Source organism: Manacus vitellinus, unplaced genomic scaffold (assembly GCF_001715985.3).
Source record: "Manacus vitellinus isolate BGI_N305 unplaced genomic scaffold, ASM171598v3 scaffold_70_pilon, whole genome shotgun sequence".
Lineage (NCBI taxonomy): Eukaryota > Metazoa > Chordata > Aves > Passeriformes > Pipridae > Manacus > Manacus vitellinus.
The window spans coordinates 1832032-1848266 of NW_021940754.1; the positions used below are offsets into that span (position 1 = coordinate 1832032).

Below are 16235 nucleotides of genomic sequence, written 5' to 3' on the forward strand. Positions count from 1 at the left end.
TGTAGAATAGTGAAAGCTGTCTGTACATCCATGCTTTGTTCTGACTATATATATTATTTACCATCAATAAGCCCATGGTTCTTTTTGCTTTGGTTTGTTTTGCTTTCAAGAGACATAACCCCTACATGTGAGGGACAAACTCAACACCCTCTCCACTCCACCCCCTTCAAAAATAAAAGTCCTGTGACTTATTACCCCTTTACAATTAACTCATCCTGGTCTATGTACAAACCATTAGTATCAATGCTTGAACAAGAGGAGCATGGAAACACTGACTCCTTCTGGGACCCCATCTTTGCCTTTTCCTTTCCTCTTGTTAAGTCTTTTGGACACAAGAAGCAGCAGGGAACATGCTCTACTGGGAAGGTGTGTTCAGGTGCAGTGTAAATTGCGAGTGCTGTCCTCCTGTATTCTCAGGACATGAACTGATGGGACAGCATCAGAACTGTCTGAAATAAGTTCATCTTTTCTACCTCTGTGTATTATACCTCTGCTCTGTCCCCTGACAATGAAGTCAACTGTCAGGAAGCACTGGGAAAGGATGTTCCCTCAACTTCTAACAAAACAATGACAGTATGGAAGAAAAGCAACAGAAGTTCTCAGCAATATTACTCAAAATGCATCAGGTACTTGTCCAGCTTCCAGTGGCTGAGCCACACCTTCTCTTCGCTTTTGTAGAAAGTCAGACTTGATTTTTTAAAATTTTTTATTTTATTTTATTTTTAAAACTTCCAACCATCTAACGTTGAAGAAAAACGCAGATTCACTAATGTACAATTAACCTCACTGTAAAAGGCTTTTCCTCAGTGATAGAGGTTTACAGAAATAAAAACAAAGGGAGCTGGAGATTTCTGTATGTACTTGTACTAAATGTCTTGCCTGGAAAAATCTTTCCTACCCAATGTCTTGAAAATATTTCCAGTACTGAGCACAGCTTGAACAGTATTCACTGCACGGAGCTTAAGGAGCTGATCCTACACTTTTTACTTTGCTTTGGTAATGAAATTACTGGCATTGAAATGATTTGCATGTAGATACAATGTTAGCAGTGTGGAAGCTACACCTGATGAAGTAATAATCACTATCATCAGTAGCTTGTTTAAACTTTGTCACATCTAAAATATATTAACCTTAAAAGGAGTTTGTGGGGGGGAAAAAAAAAAGATACTATGACAATTTAGTAGCTTTCTGCCCTGAGCAAAATGAAGTCAAATTGAAACAAAGTGGCTTCCTACCAACTCCCACTTACTGAGGAAAACACCTACTACATTTTGTGACAAAAGCCTGAGTCAGGTCTGATGACTGTGACAGAACTGCATGGAAAAAGTGGTACCAATGACTGGCTAAGCTTTTGCCTTTAATGATGACTCGATTCTCAGATTTGTCAAGGAAAGGACAAAGGATGTGACGAATTCTTCCTAAAATGGGAAAAAAAAAGAATCTGACTCTAAATCAGTAAGAGTACTCTAAGTATATTAGTTGCTCTGTGGGGTGAGACCATTCTGCTGACTTCAACCACTTTGCAAAAGAGGGGGTAAGTAAAGCAGACCCCACCCATACAGGATGCTGGCAAGCCCTGGTCTGTATAACAGCAAAAAAAGTGAAAGGAGAAGGCAGAGGAAAAAGCAAATTAAACAGAAAGTTTTCTGTTTCTAGTGACCTCAGCCCTAAGAAAACTAACTACACTGGGACACCTGAACACAGCATTGAAATCTCAGACAATGGAAACATACCCTGCAAATGGGAATATAATGTTTTGCCTTTCAGAGATTGTGAGGTTGCTAGACTACTGCATTTACAACTATTATTTTAATAACATGCTTTAAGGAAAAGTGCCCAATCTAGGAGAATACTGAGAAATGGGGTAAACTGCTTTTACTCCTCAAGGCCTCCATCTTAGATTACAGGACATGGTACAGAAATGAAAAAGCACACTCAGCTGTCAGAACACTACTCTGAATGTCAAGGAAGTAAGAAAGAGAAAATTAAAATGCCTGCTGGTTTTACTGCACCATAGTTCACTTTGATAAAAGTGAGAGATGTTTTCACACAGTAATTTTAGAATGCATTATGTAAGAGCTTTTATAATCCAAACGAGTAAAATGTAAATGTTTGTGTCTGTGCCAATAATTACCCAAGGAAAATTAAACAAAGGAAAAAAAAAGAGCATTTTGCTGTCTTAAAGCTGGTGGAAAGAAATAAAAGGACTTGTAATACAAATATAATGTCAATATTTAGATGGATCCCACAAATGAGCGTCATAAACATTCCAAAAAAAAGGTTTACATAGAAGTAATTCATACATTTCATTGTGTGTATTCATTGGCAAAAGTACATCAGTTCTGAAAACTGCTCTTTTCAGACAACCCCCTTAATCAACTGCCACATCTGATAGAATAGCAAGTTCTGTAATATCTCTTACCTGCAAATCTTTCTCTCTTACTCTGTCAAAGCTACACGTACTCTTGGATCTTTCTCACATGTAGAACTGGAGAGCAGTTCCTGATGGAGCCTTTGGCTGGTGGCCAACAATATGGTAGTTTGCATCTGTCATTGTTAGAAGTCCTGATGGTCTCTTATGTAATTAAAAGTGTTTTTAAAGACTGTCACCCCACGGGGTTTAATTAAGGTTCAGTCCCTAATAGCTGGCAAGTGTAATATACATATTTCTATTAGAACCTGATCCCTAATTCAGTGCCTTACATGCAAGTGGATGTGCTGTAATGGACACCTGCAGAAAAGAATCACTGGCCATGCTCTTCTAGAAAGGTCTGGGTCACTGCAGATTTCCATTCAATATAAAACTTACTATGCAAAACTAGGCAGGTAGCTCTACCAAGGAAACAGTCCTAAACAGAGAGAAGAAGATGCCTTGAAGCAACAGCAAAAGAGCAGAAATATCTGGACAGCTTTTTTCAAGAAATCCAAAGAGAAGCAGGTAAGTAAACTCTAAAACAATGTTAACCAGAAGAGAGTATCAAATCAAGAGAAAGCAGTCGCCATTAAGTCCAGACAGCAACCTCTTTAACAAACACTGGAATATATTTTAATTGCACTGCCTGAGGACTTGGCTGTGGTGTAGAAGCACACTGGAGCTGTATTAAAAAAAAGAAGTGAAGGACACCAGTCTCAGGTCTCACAATCACAGGGTGCCTATTCCAGCAGCCACTCCTTCCTACACCTGATGTGCCTTGACAGAGCCTTTTACTTGAGCCCTGCAAAGTCTTTGAGATATGCTTAGATCAAGGCAACAGTAATCAGGGGATTATTTCATATTCTGTTTACTGCCTTACAGTTATGAGCACAGAGGAACAGAGAAATAAATCCCTCAATTGTCAAGATAAACAACAGATCAAAGAAGAATTTAGATGCTACCTTCAAATATAAACCAGAATGAGTCTACAAAAAATCATCTTTATGCAACAAACTAATGTGATGACAAACCAGTCAGTAACTCGTTTGCGAGAAGTCTGATTTCAAAAACCTTGTCCTTACAGCTTAAATGGCTCAGAGAGAAATTTGTCCACTGTATTTGCACAGCCTAACCAATTCAGTGAGACCCTCTGCAGGGAATGAGGGCAAAACATACAGAGTTTATATCATAACTAGGAAAAAGTATTGCAGCTCACTTGCTGCTTTTTGCCTCATTCTTTTTATTTCTAATGTTCTCCATTTTAAACCTCTTTATGCTTTCCTCTGTTTGCCCGCAACAAAAAAATTTAGAAAGCATTTCTGTGTTTCTACCACTGTTCTTTCTATTCCTACCTTTGCATCATCAGAGTCTTTCTTCCAAAGTCTTATTCTCTCAGCAGAAAGTCAAACACATACATGCACAGACACTGATCTCTATACAAGTCCCATAAATTCCAGGCTTTGAACGCAGAAGAACTCTTCCTTAAGGAAAGAACAGGATCCTATTAACTAGAACCTCTCCTTCCAAAAAGAAAGCCAAGATTCGGCAGTTTCTGAATATAAGAATGCAATCATTGCTCTCTGAAAATGAAGGAATTTCTAAGTTTTAACTAAATAATTACATATTAACCAGGTACACTTATAAGATACTTAAGTTGCTGCATCTAAATTAGAAAAGGAAGTTTCTGGGTCCGCTAGAATTGCCTGTATCTCCACTGAATATTTAACAATGGTTTTAGCACAGTTCCCAATGAAATGTTTACCAAAGTTTGGGCACATCATCTTATTACCACTACAACCTGGACTATTCCTAGAATGCAGCCTGCACAATGTGTTGTGAAGCTGGATTCTCCCCAAAGCAAAGAGAAGCCACCAAACATTGAGAGAAGATAAGATGAAGAAAGAAACAAGGTGAATTGATCGTTCATGCCCTGCAACTTTCTGAATATCACTTAACTGTGGCCCCTTAGCCCTCTTAATGGTTACAGCTCTAATCCACCTCTTCCTCAAAAGCTTATTTTAGTATTTGTCTTTTCGGAAAAAAGAACAAAAAAATCCTAAGGCCAACAGTGTAAACAGCACAGAAGCTTCTCAGCTGGACTACAGCTATTGAACAGAGGTAGCCTTGTCAGAACAAGCTATGAGACAAGATAATCAAACTGTGACAAGTAATGGAAAATTCTGCAGCAGGAATTCATAATTAGACAAGAACAGACATTTTGATAAGTAGAGGTTCTTATTTTCAGCATTATGACTGCCAAGCAACTGAGAAAATGGCAGTTGTCAGAGATGCTGCTACTTCAGGCTCTTGCAGCTCTTTCACTGTTTAGTGTGTGGTTTAATTTTTGTTTTTCCCTCTGTAAAAGAGTACTTTGAATGCTGCAAAAAGTGACATTTTCCTGCTTCGTTCATATGTAGAAATCACACAACCGATTTCTTCAGCTCAGACTGGTTGCAGTGATCATTATTGGTACCTCTTCTCACACCCAGTTCAGCTGACCAGTTCCACCACATGTGAGAGGCAGCACATAACACAGCATCAAATGTGTATTGCTGTATAAAACAACATCAGCTCTGAGCCCACTGACAGACTGCAATTCGACCATGAAAAAACTTCTCCTCTGGTACAAGCATGTCACACTTAGAGCTCTGCACTACAGCAGAGCAAGGATGCAAGAAAATCACTATACTCAGTATAGTGTATAGTACCTATGAGAATAATTCCTTCTGGAATGCCTTCAATCAGAAACCACGGGTATAGCAAGTAACTAAAGACACCGGGCACACCAAACAAGACTTGCACTAAAGAGGGACACAGATGAGCCTCTGAATATATGCCAAGAGTCACGGTAGTGACTCTGGAAGTGAAATATTTCTGCTTATCCCATTAGCTTGTTGAGAGCCACACATTGCAACACGTATGGCACTGAAGTGGTCTTCTAATACCGTTACATCAGAACAACAGTGACCACACAGAATTCATGACATTCAAAAGCTCACTCCTAAACTGCTCTGGATTCATTTTGTATCAAACTTCAAAGATAGAAGCTGGCAAAGCAACTCTGTTCAAGAGGTAAAAATTCAAAATCTGGCACAAAGGGCCAATAGAATTCATAAATCAAAAAGTCAGGCATGTATGACCACACCCAGAATCTCTTTCCAGGCAGCTGGGCTGCTTTTTATGTTACTCTGAAGAAGTAAGAAAAGGTAAAAGGAAACAAACATGAACAGTACATATGTAAATAGGATCATTCACAAAAACAAGTGCTAACCAATAGGTAGAAGGACCTTCAATAAAAAGCTCCAGGAAGAGCAAAGATGAAGAACCTTAGCCAGAGGTCAGATGAGTCTAATGTTGCATTAAAATCTGTGTAACTAACTGCCTTTTAAGCAAACTGCTGTACAACAGTATCATCAGGACTCTGACATGCTGGCCACCAACTGCTACAGTCTTATCATAAGGACTCCCTTACAGTCACACATGAAAAGCAGATCCAAGAGCAGGACTTCAATCTGACACAAGCAACACCTGCCTCTTACATACAGGTGTCTTTGAACACATTATCTAAATGTTTTAAATCTAAAGGAAGGACAAGGCATCCCATTGTTTCCCTCATTCTTTCTTTTCCTCTCCTCACCCTTCTCTGATTTTTACCTGGAACTGATCAGATGCACATGTGTTCATCTCTGGTGATACAGGAGGTGTCTGTCCTATTGAAGCTATTTTTTCTGCTGCAGATATTGGTTTCAAAGGTTCCTTGGTAGGTTCTAACATACCCTGAATAAATAAATAAATATATATCTAAATTAAAAAAAATTCACATGCACACACAGACACACACACGTTTATATATATTTCAAGAATTGCAGATGCAAAAAACTAGAACACACTACTAGGTAGTACTACCCTCAACTAAAGGCTTGGGGGTAATCATATATCTTTGGGACACTTTCACTGAGAGGGGCATGAGCAGATAGAGCAGGGGGAATAGTCATCCTGGGTCCTTAGGGCTAAGAAACATCTTAGAGCCAGTAACAAAAACCCAAGTGTCCAGCTGGAGCTTGCTTTCAACTTTCAGTAATGTAATTTAAGCTGGAGAAAACAGTTACTTGATAAGGTGATGTCTTCTCCTCCCAATTGTGTGTAGGCTATTCCAGAAATATCAAATGGCCCATCACAAACGTACAAGTGCATTTGTCCAACAATGAATTAATTCAGAAGAAACAAGTCAAATTATTAGTTTGCAGAAAGATACCAAGAACAATAATTACTGACATGGAAATAAATGCACTGAGAAGCATTAAGAAAATAATTAAACACACTTTTTTTTTTTTGCACTGGAACAGGCAAACCGCCCCAGAACAGTGAGAAACCCCCAAATAAAAAACCATGGGATCTGCAAATAGCACCTTTTAAAACAATTTCTGGAGGTCAGCTGCCAGGATCAGCTGTCCCACAAATGTTTCTACACCACGTTAAAGGGAGCTTTGAGTTTGCCCACCAGTTAAATCAATTCTTTTGGAAAGTGGAGAAACACATGAAGCAGTGTGGCAACAGAAAGCAGCAAACCACTTTACTCCTACCATCACTGCTATCCAGCTTATCGTGTGCACAAGTACATTAAAAATCTAGGAAATAACTAAGCAGCATCAACAATTCATTCCAAAAAATAACTGCATGTGTTGCAAACATAGTTTTGCTCACAAACAGGAAGAAAACAGCAATTGCTATGAGATGTCTCAACTATCTGTATCAGAATAGCATGTTTACAGCCAAAGAAGTACATGAGCTGACCTTGATGCATCGGAAAACAACTCTAGAAACTGACTGTGGAATTCACTCTACAAAATCAAATCAGCTGAATATATACCAAAGAAAACTAACTTTTTTCATATTCCATTTCTGAATGATCATATAAAAGCTTAGGTGTGTTTGTATGTGCATATACATGTATACACACACTTCAAGAAAAAAACCACTGTTCTCAGTGTTTTAACTAAGTACTTTCACCTAAAATCAAGTATCTGCTTGCACACATAATGAAAATCATGTATTTGATGATTGGTTTTAGCATTTCTACTGATGCTTAAGCCATAACTGTACCTACAAAAATATTTTTCAGCACATTTGATGCTTAATGTAATTTAATATATTTCATTATGTAATGTCGTTGGAACTATAACAACATAATAACACTAAAATAAGACTAATAACACTAAAAAAAGCTTACCAGTCCTGCTGCATACATGGGTACTATAACAGGCTGTTTCTTGTTGCCTGTAAAAAGCTGATAAAACAACAACAACAAAAAAATTTACTTAAGAGCTTCTGTGTCAGGGATGAAAACGTTTTTCAATGTTACATAACATGAGTAAGATTAGAATTAGAGAATAAATACAATGTTAATTATAACACAATGGTTAAAAACTAATATAACTTTTAATATTAATAGGGCTTGCAAGAAGTTGTCAGATGGTCTGTCATGAAAAGCCACGTTGAGTGCAGCCATGCAATTAGGTGACAAGCATTCATACAAAACAACTTCCACCTGATCCTACATTTAAAGCAGCTTTGTTATTTAAAAAGCCAGTTTTACTGACAGACTCACAATATTTCTTGTGTCGATTCCCAGGGAGCACAAAAGCTTTTTGTTGCTGTGGGAGCCACCCCACTGGTATCTCAGTCCATATGCATCATGGATATCCTGGAGCTCCGTCCACACGTCCATCAGTTCCCTGTACAACCCATCATAAGTCAAGTTATCAACAGGAAAAACAGCCTGGTAGCCTTGAATATTTATTCTAGGTTTTAATGTAAGTGACTTATTATATATTCCAATTAAACTTATGCCCAAGCCCAACACCCAGGGGAACTGCACAGTGTTCTCACTCTATCACAGTTCAGACTTCTTACTGGAAAATGGTGTCCAAAGCAGACAGGCCAAAACCTACTTAAGACTACATCATCACATAAATAAATACAGTAATTTATAGCAAGTGTAACTAATAAGACGTATTCTGATTAATTCAGAGGCATCACTGAAAAGATGATATGCTGCTAAGTTGCTAAGTGAAATACTCCTGGCATATGTAGTCACTAAAAACAAGCATTCTCATAGATAGCTAATTTTTGCTCAATAGCTTCTCCAATGCTTGAAGCAAACACCTGAGTTTGAATTACGTGTTTAAGTTCATTTTAAGTTCATTGCATTGTAGGTTCTTACTCAGTATTTGCTAAGGTCTCCTCAGTTGTCATCTGCTTTTCACCTGCCTCCAACAAATGATTCAAGGAACTTATTTCTTCTTCAATTTCAAGAATAGGCATGGAAGGAAAACAGACTTCAAATATTCGTTCCAGGCGACTTAGCAATGTTGTCTATATCAGAGAGAAAATATTTGTCAAGTTATGTTAACTGCTTTAAAGATAAGAAGTCCAAAATTATAACAATAAGATGGAAAACAATACGTAGCTAATACAAGGTTTCACTTACCACAAAATATTAACTGTCAGAGGACCACAAGACTTTTAAAGCACCAAATACAGGCTTTCAGCTACAAAGAAACAGTGAGGAACGTACCCTCTGCAAAGTGAGTTCTTACAGAAGAATCCAGATCTGGTCTTACCAGAGTCACTCTGTTATAAATTAGTAGAAAATGTGTGCAACAAGAATTACACTATGTAAGGACAAGGGCTCAGCAATATAAACAGCACATATTGGTACTAATGGTTTCCAGGCATTTTAATTCCACAGCACGCACTGGGCCTTGGCAGATGGAATTGGTACAAAAAATAAAAAGGAATCAAACAAACTCCTAACCCCCCCAAAAAAACAACAAAAAAATTCCCCCTCCCCCTTTTTTTTTTGATAAGCATACTATGCTTTCTTCTTTTTAATTCCTCCTTTACATTTTTCTCCCTTCTCTCTGTTGTATTTCCATAATGACAGAATTTCAACTTCTTAGAGGTCTAGGAACTGACTCAGACATCAGATAGGGATGACATTTCACTGATAGGGAATATTCACACTGATAGGGAATATATTTCTTTTCCCCAGTTCAACCCATTAAAAATAGGTAACCATCAAGCTCTTAATATTTAATAAAACACCAGTTGCAAGGTATGCTCATAAAAATGGAATTAAAGCCTTTTTTAATGTACTAATTTTTTACCACAAACACCTGAATCTCTTTTCTCGCTAAAAAAAGGAGGCACAAGCCTGGCAATAAGAGCAGCATTTCTATCTTTCTAGTTTAGAGCTCCTCAGCAAACACTTCCCCAGTGCTCTGCTGCAACACACACACACAGGGCAGCGTCCAGCAGCTCCAACACCTGCTTTTCCACTGGGGAAATGGAAAAGAAACGGAGTAGGCGGAAATCCCAGGGGCATCCCACGGTGAGTGCTGTTATAGCTATGCCAGCAGAGCCCTCCTGTGGAGATACAGCATATTCCAGCAACAATGCTGAATTTACACACACAGACCTCCAAAGGGAGGGGGTTTTGTTACAGTTGAAATGATTTGAAGTTCAGAGAAGGCTGTAGGAGGAAGTCAGACCAATCAGCGCAGTTGAGACAAACCTTTATGCACCAAAATACCTGCGGCACAATTCCAGTAGTTAAACAACATTTCTCATTTGAATTTTAAGCTGAAAATTTGCCTTGTCTCTTGACTCAATTAAGCAACTCACTGACCATGTACAGCAGCAAACATAACAGAGGAAAACACCATGTTATCAGAATATCTGGATTCTGTATAAGAGTCTGGAGACGAGTGGGGAACTGGGAGCTGAGTCTGTCCAGACTATTCTCTCTGTTCAGCCACTAACTGCAAAAAGCAGGAAAACGAATTGGCTTAGAACATCAACTCTTCAGCTTTACTACCTGTGAAAGAAATTCCTAACAGGGACAGCCAGCAGGTACAGTCATTTGCAAAGCATCCTGTCAAAACACACAATGGATCTGAATTCAGAGCTTACCTGACTCACCCCACTTTTTTTTTTTTAATTTCTTCTTCAGTACCTCACTGGGATATTCTGACTATAATGAGCCATGTTCTACAGTATATAATTTTCCTTTTAATTGTCTCTTAATGCCAATCATCCTGGCAATACAGTAAGTTGCAATACTTGTAGGCTGTTTTGTGTTTGTTGACCAGAACTAAGACACTAACTTAAATTTTTGGAAGTAAAACTAAACAGTATTCCAGACTCTAGGCTAATGCTTCAGCACACAAAAGCATACTCCAGTTTTAAAACTGAACTTTGCCTACAATATATCACTTGGCCTTATCTTAAACCAAGAGGTGATGCTTACTTCATTTCTGTAATACAGCAAGAGTACATACCCCCAGGGAAAAGAAGAAGGCAGCTGAAAGGCACTGGATCATGGAAACAGCACGGCATCTCATTTCTTGAAAAGGATTAACATTTGTGAACATGGTAGTGACCAAAAATATGCTCACTTAGATAATGAAAGAATGAACAGAAAGTCTCTAAGAACCAAGCAGCATGTCAGTCAGCACCCTGTTTCAAATTTGAGCTTAAGAATGGTGCTAAAATTTCAGGAACAGTTTAACTATAGCATTCTTTACACTTGCTGTCATCTTTTCTACATTTCCAGAAACGCTTAGCCCTTGTTTCTATACGACAAAGAACTGTTTCCATAGCAAACCAGAGTAATTAATTCTGTGTGTGCAAATGCACACAGGGATGAGTGCACAAACACACATCTCTGGGCAGTGCCAATGTCATTAATGGAAGCAGCTGAACTTGTCCTCCTAATTGGTAATGAAATCCTGTGGCCACAGCTTCCAGGTATAAAGGGCATTACCAAGGTTTTAAAGCTGGTGTAAATGTCCATCTCCTACAAACCTCAATCTACTGTTTGCATAAATCAGACTAAGAAAATACTACTTTGTACGACAGAAGTAATGTCATGTCTGTCTTCAGGAAAAAAAAAAGCAGAAAAAGAACTTTTATCCACGTTTCATGTCACTAAAAGCATTTGATACCCAAGTGTTCTGCACAACCACTTCAGAAGAATAATTCTTAAAGGGACTTGCTGAAGATGTGAACAAAGGCTCAAGCTGCCATTAAACATTAGCTGTGATTCTCCAAACAGTGATAAATTCAAAGCCCCACAGTTTCTGTGACTGCATAGAAGTTTTTTGGTAGACTCTTTAAATATGTGGTAATCACCACCAGAACCAATCAAAATATCACAGACTTTAAAATAAGAACAACCACAGGATTAGAATTTATGTCCTTGGCAATTATATAGGGGGCAAGATCCAGCCCTCAGAGCTGAAAACCTAAAGGTCTTGGTTTACAGAATTTTTCTCTTCTTCTCCACCACAAGACTGTAGAATTGATGAATTCCTCCAACACAGCAAATCTGCACTGACCACCCAGCACACCAAACCCTCCACCCTCCTCCACATGAACTCAAAGTGACAGGTCACTGCCTTTCTTCAGAGCTATGAAAAGGGCAAATATTAGAACTTGCCATAAAGACAACACACTTGAGCCCCACTACAGAAACAGCTGATTTCAGTTTTTACCACCTGACTGCTGTAAAGCTTCTCTGAGTGAAGTTTCAGGGAATCTGTGAACAAGAGCAGGAAAAAACCCAGTCTTGCTTCTCTCCATGGCTCCAATCACATATGAACTGCAGAGCAGACATGGGAGCTCATCCAGTGAACTCCTCTTCCCGATGGAAGATGAAGAGTGGAGTGGCACTTTGTCCTTCCTCCCTCCCCTCTTTTCACTGGAGGGCACAGTTTCAACACAATGTTTTTTTTTTCCCTTAGGAAATCCCTTACAGCTCACAGTATCTCTGCTCTGGCAGCCTTCAGAGGTGTTTTAAGAAGGGAAGAGCCAAAAGCAGAGCATGCCTTCAGCCCTCCTTATCCTCCTGCCAGGAAATGAGGCCACAGAGGAAGCAACACCAGCTCTGGGCTGTTTCCATCTATCAAACACAAAACTGGAAGACCCAAGAAATGAAATCAGTGTAACAGTTAAATTACTGAGCATATTCAGATATTCAAGCTTATATGAAATGTAATAAAAGAGAAACATAAAAGAGACAGTAACGAGTATATAAAGGATCCAAGATGCTAAATGCATAATTTAGGAAAGGAATAAAGTTCATATGGACATCATTGGCTTCTAGTTAGAACTCAGAAGCTGAGTGAAGACTCTTAAAAAATGATAGAACAAAGCTCATGGGTCAGAGGCCAAGAAAAGAAACTCAATAACCAGAAAGATTTTATTTATTTTAAATTGTGAACCTACTGCTCTGCAATGTCTAGCACAGGTATTTATGACTATTTTAACAAAATAAAGTAGTGGTGAAACAAGAAACTCCCTTTGCTGGGTTTTTTAACAACCAAACCCTATTTTCCAGCAGCACATTTGCCTGTGAGGAACTAACTTGCTACATACTCCTGTACCTTCACCATGTGTGTGGGGGAGTTGGGTGTCTTGGGGTTGTTTGTTTGGTTTTTTATTGGGGTTTTTGAGGGTTTTTTTGAGAGGGTTTGGGGATTTTTTTTTTTAAAAGTTAGACTACATGACCACACATAAGGGAGCTGAAAAACTGATGCAACTCACCATGGAGAACACACCAATTAGCTTCAGTGGGTCTCAAAAGTTTCTGGACTCAGCATTAAACAAAGCTAAACAGATAACTAAACACAATAAGCAAACAAACAAATCACTAATTTCTTAGTTACATGGGGGCAGTTTTTTCTTTGAAAGGGTTTATGGACTACTTAAACTATGAATCCATTTCCCTTTCGCATAGCAACAATTTATTTCTTTGTCTGATGTGCAGGCTCTGCCTAGCAAAGGGAACACCTCCTCAAAAACAATGAGGGAACAGCTGCAGGCAGAAAAACTCCTGACTGAAAAAGACAAGCAAGGCTTACAAAGAACACTACTTAACTTCTCACGACTTAAATGTGATGGCTTTTCTCCACCCTGACTTGAAAAGCAGGTAAATTTTGTGGTGCCACAAATTTCTTAGATGCAAAAAATTGAACTGTGGTATTTTTCTTAGCAGAGGAAATTCATAATTAAAATACTTGTCCTAAACTGAGATTTGCAACCCAGGAAAAGGATGCCACAAGAACTAAAAACCCTCACCAATGTGAAATGAAGATTCAGGGTTTTTTACAATAATTTAAAGAAGGTAATCTCAGTCCTAAATATCCCAAATCCCTTTTTAAAGAGTAACTATAAAAGTTTTGAGATCAGCTGCAAAGCAAATCTGAAAATTTAGTAGCTTGAGAAAAAACGAACACGAGTTCTCTCCTCTCTTTACTGATTGATACAAGAGAGTTGTAAAGCACAGGGAAGTTCAAGGTAGAAGTATGAAGCTGTCTCCCTCCTTTTTGCTGGAAGCATTGATCATTTATTCTCCCTCAGCTGAAGAATGCAGCAAATCCTGCACCTGCCACGCCAGCAAAGTGAAGTTTAACAGTTATTTATTGTGACTACATAAACCTTACTGACCATTTCAGTTTGCCATGTTGTTATTATCTACTGGTGTTGCACTAACTTCTCAGTCAGGCTCTGAGAGGAAGTACAGCAGATGACACTTAAGTTTACAAAATGGGGAATCATTTTGTTCTGTGATATACAAACAACAGTAATGCTAAAACAAACCCCCTCTCAAACTGTTTTCTTTTGTAAGAGTCCCCTTAGCCAGCCTGTTCTGAAAAACAGCAATTATGGGCTACTTTTAATAGTCTGATTTTTACTGCTGTTCAGCTGCACATACTTAAGAAACTTAAGAAACCCAAACCTTTCCAGAAATATATATTTACACTGTAAATTGCTACCCAACTGCCTGAACATAATTTAGCCAACACTACTTTAATTTACCTTAGTGAACTGGGAGGGCTGAAGTCTTTATGGTCATAATTACTTTTTCCCAAAAGGATGATCACTGCCCAAGACAAAGTACACTCCAAGTGACAGCGATCCAGGGTTTTCTTTGTCTTGCTGCATATGCGTGGCTCAGTAACTGTGCATTGCCCACACTGATTAATCTGAAGAGGCAGAGCCTGTGAGCACAGGCTCTCTAGTCAATGGAGAATCTTAAAGCCCACTTGGAGGACTGTTCACATTTTCCTTTATCCCTTTCCAGGATTCCTTAACTCTCAGGTAAAGACTTTTGGCCTCCCAGCCAAGCCATTGTTTGGCTCTTCTTCCTCCAGAGATGCCTGTGCTCCTTGAACACAGCCAGGCACAGCCGTATTCCCCACCCACACGATCACCATGGATTATAACTGCTCTTGTGCTTCACTGCTCAAGTCCTATATATATATATTCTTAATGCAGCAGAGTAACCCCCTCAGCTGACTAATGTTCAGCACTATCTCTTGGACAAAGCAGTGCTACAAGCCCTCTATCCCTTATAAACATAACTTAGTAGTTTGCAATGTGATCCCTTAAAAGGGACTAATGCCTGTGGTACAGTGCAGGGACTTGTTAAGTCAGCCAGTTCACCCACAGATACATCCTAAATCTTCCTGATAGTGAACACAAAGGCACATCTCTGTCTAAAGCAAACTGCAGCTCAACCAAAACCAAGCACTACACATTTTCAGCTGCAGACATGAAATGGATTAAGGTATACAGCAGCATTAATATGGGCTCAATTAATAGCCTGTGTATCTGTGTCCATTAGCCTTTGACACTGGAACCTTTTCTAAGGGGTCACAAATTCTTTCAGCAGGTTTAACAGAAAACACCAAGCCCTTTCTCTCCTCCCCTCTACACAGCACTACTGAATAGAAAAGGTCAGCATGTTACAAATCGTGCACTGCAGACTGTGTGCAGGATTCAGAGCCTGAGACCAAAGGCAATGAAAAAAAGGCATAGTGATCTTTTTGCCACTACGTGTCACTATTTAAGGTAATTTCTGTGACCTCGCCTCTGTGTTGTCTTTGATATTTAATATTTTCTAATAAAAAAATGGATTAAATATTTGAATTGAAGTAAAGTCTATTTTTTAATTAAAGAGTATACCAAATCCACAATCTTTAAAACAGTTTGCCCAACACACACTGTACAATCAAGACCACATTCAGAAAGCACGAAATTTTGCTGCCACCTCCACATCCAGAATATAAAAATTAAGAAAACTGAAAGGAAAATACACAGAGGCCTTTGGAAAGGAGACTTGAGCTACTGATAAATAACTTTGCTTTCATGCTGCGTTCTGGATGGATGAAAATTGCTGTATACACCATTTCCACGTTTAAACAGCAATGCTAAGTATCCTTTTCAATTTTCTGCCTTTGTAAAGAATTCCATTAGGATCATTCTCTTCTACACCATTCAAAATTATTTCACTACCATATTACAGTGACTCTCCCAGCCTCACCATCACAGGTCAAGCGTATACAGTATCTTGTAAATGATCTCAGTCCACCCTTAGCCTAAGCTGAGATCTCAATTTTCACATCTATCTCAAGTGTCCAACACATGCAGTATTTCTCCCTTGGACACAGCCTGGTCCCTTTGGGTTGCTACAGCAATTGCTTGTTAGATCTGCCAGCAATACACTGATCTCCTCCTCCCTAACCTTCTTTAGCCAGGGTAGTAGTAAACTTTGTTCTTTTACCTCTCATGAGATTTATTTTGCATGCAGGTGTTCCTGCTCTTGCATCCAAACAGCTGCAGAACTCAGCTTTAAAACATGGCAAACAGAAGACTGGTAAATATTTAAAACGCTGTATTCTGTGTTTTGACCTCAGTGACATCATCTTAAATGAAAGCAAGGACGCTGATCAAAATCTGAGTTTAATTTTACTAA

General features: G+C 38.8%; 1 protein-coding gene across 3 annotated transcripts in view; it reads right to left on the reverse strand.

Annotated features, from left to right (window-relative positions):
* Positions 1-16235, reverse strand: part of AFTPH (aftiphilin) — a 42647-nt gene that overhangs the window by 13219 nt on the left and 13193 nt on the right. For all 3 annotated transcript variants that reach the window (XR_003916292.1, XM_029964377.1, XM_029964378.1), the window contains exons 3-6: positions 8637-8788; positions 8022-8148; positions 7644-7700; positions 6068-6190 (exon numbers count right to left, since the gene is read on the reverse strand). Coding sequence is in view for 2 of the 3 variants with exons in the window: in XM_029964377.1 (XP_029820237.1) it covers positions 6068-6190; positions 7644-7700; positions 8022-8148; positions 8637-8788 (459 nt within the window). In the remaining variant the exon portion in view is untranslated. The remainder of the gene's footprint in view (positions 1-6067; positions 6191-7643; positions 7701-8021; positions 8149-8636; positions 8789-16235) is intronic.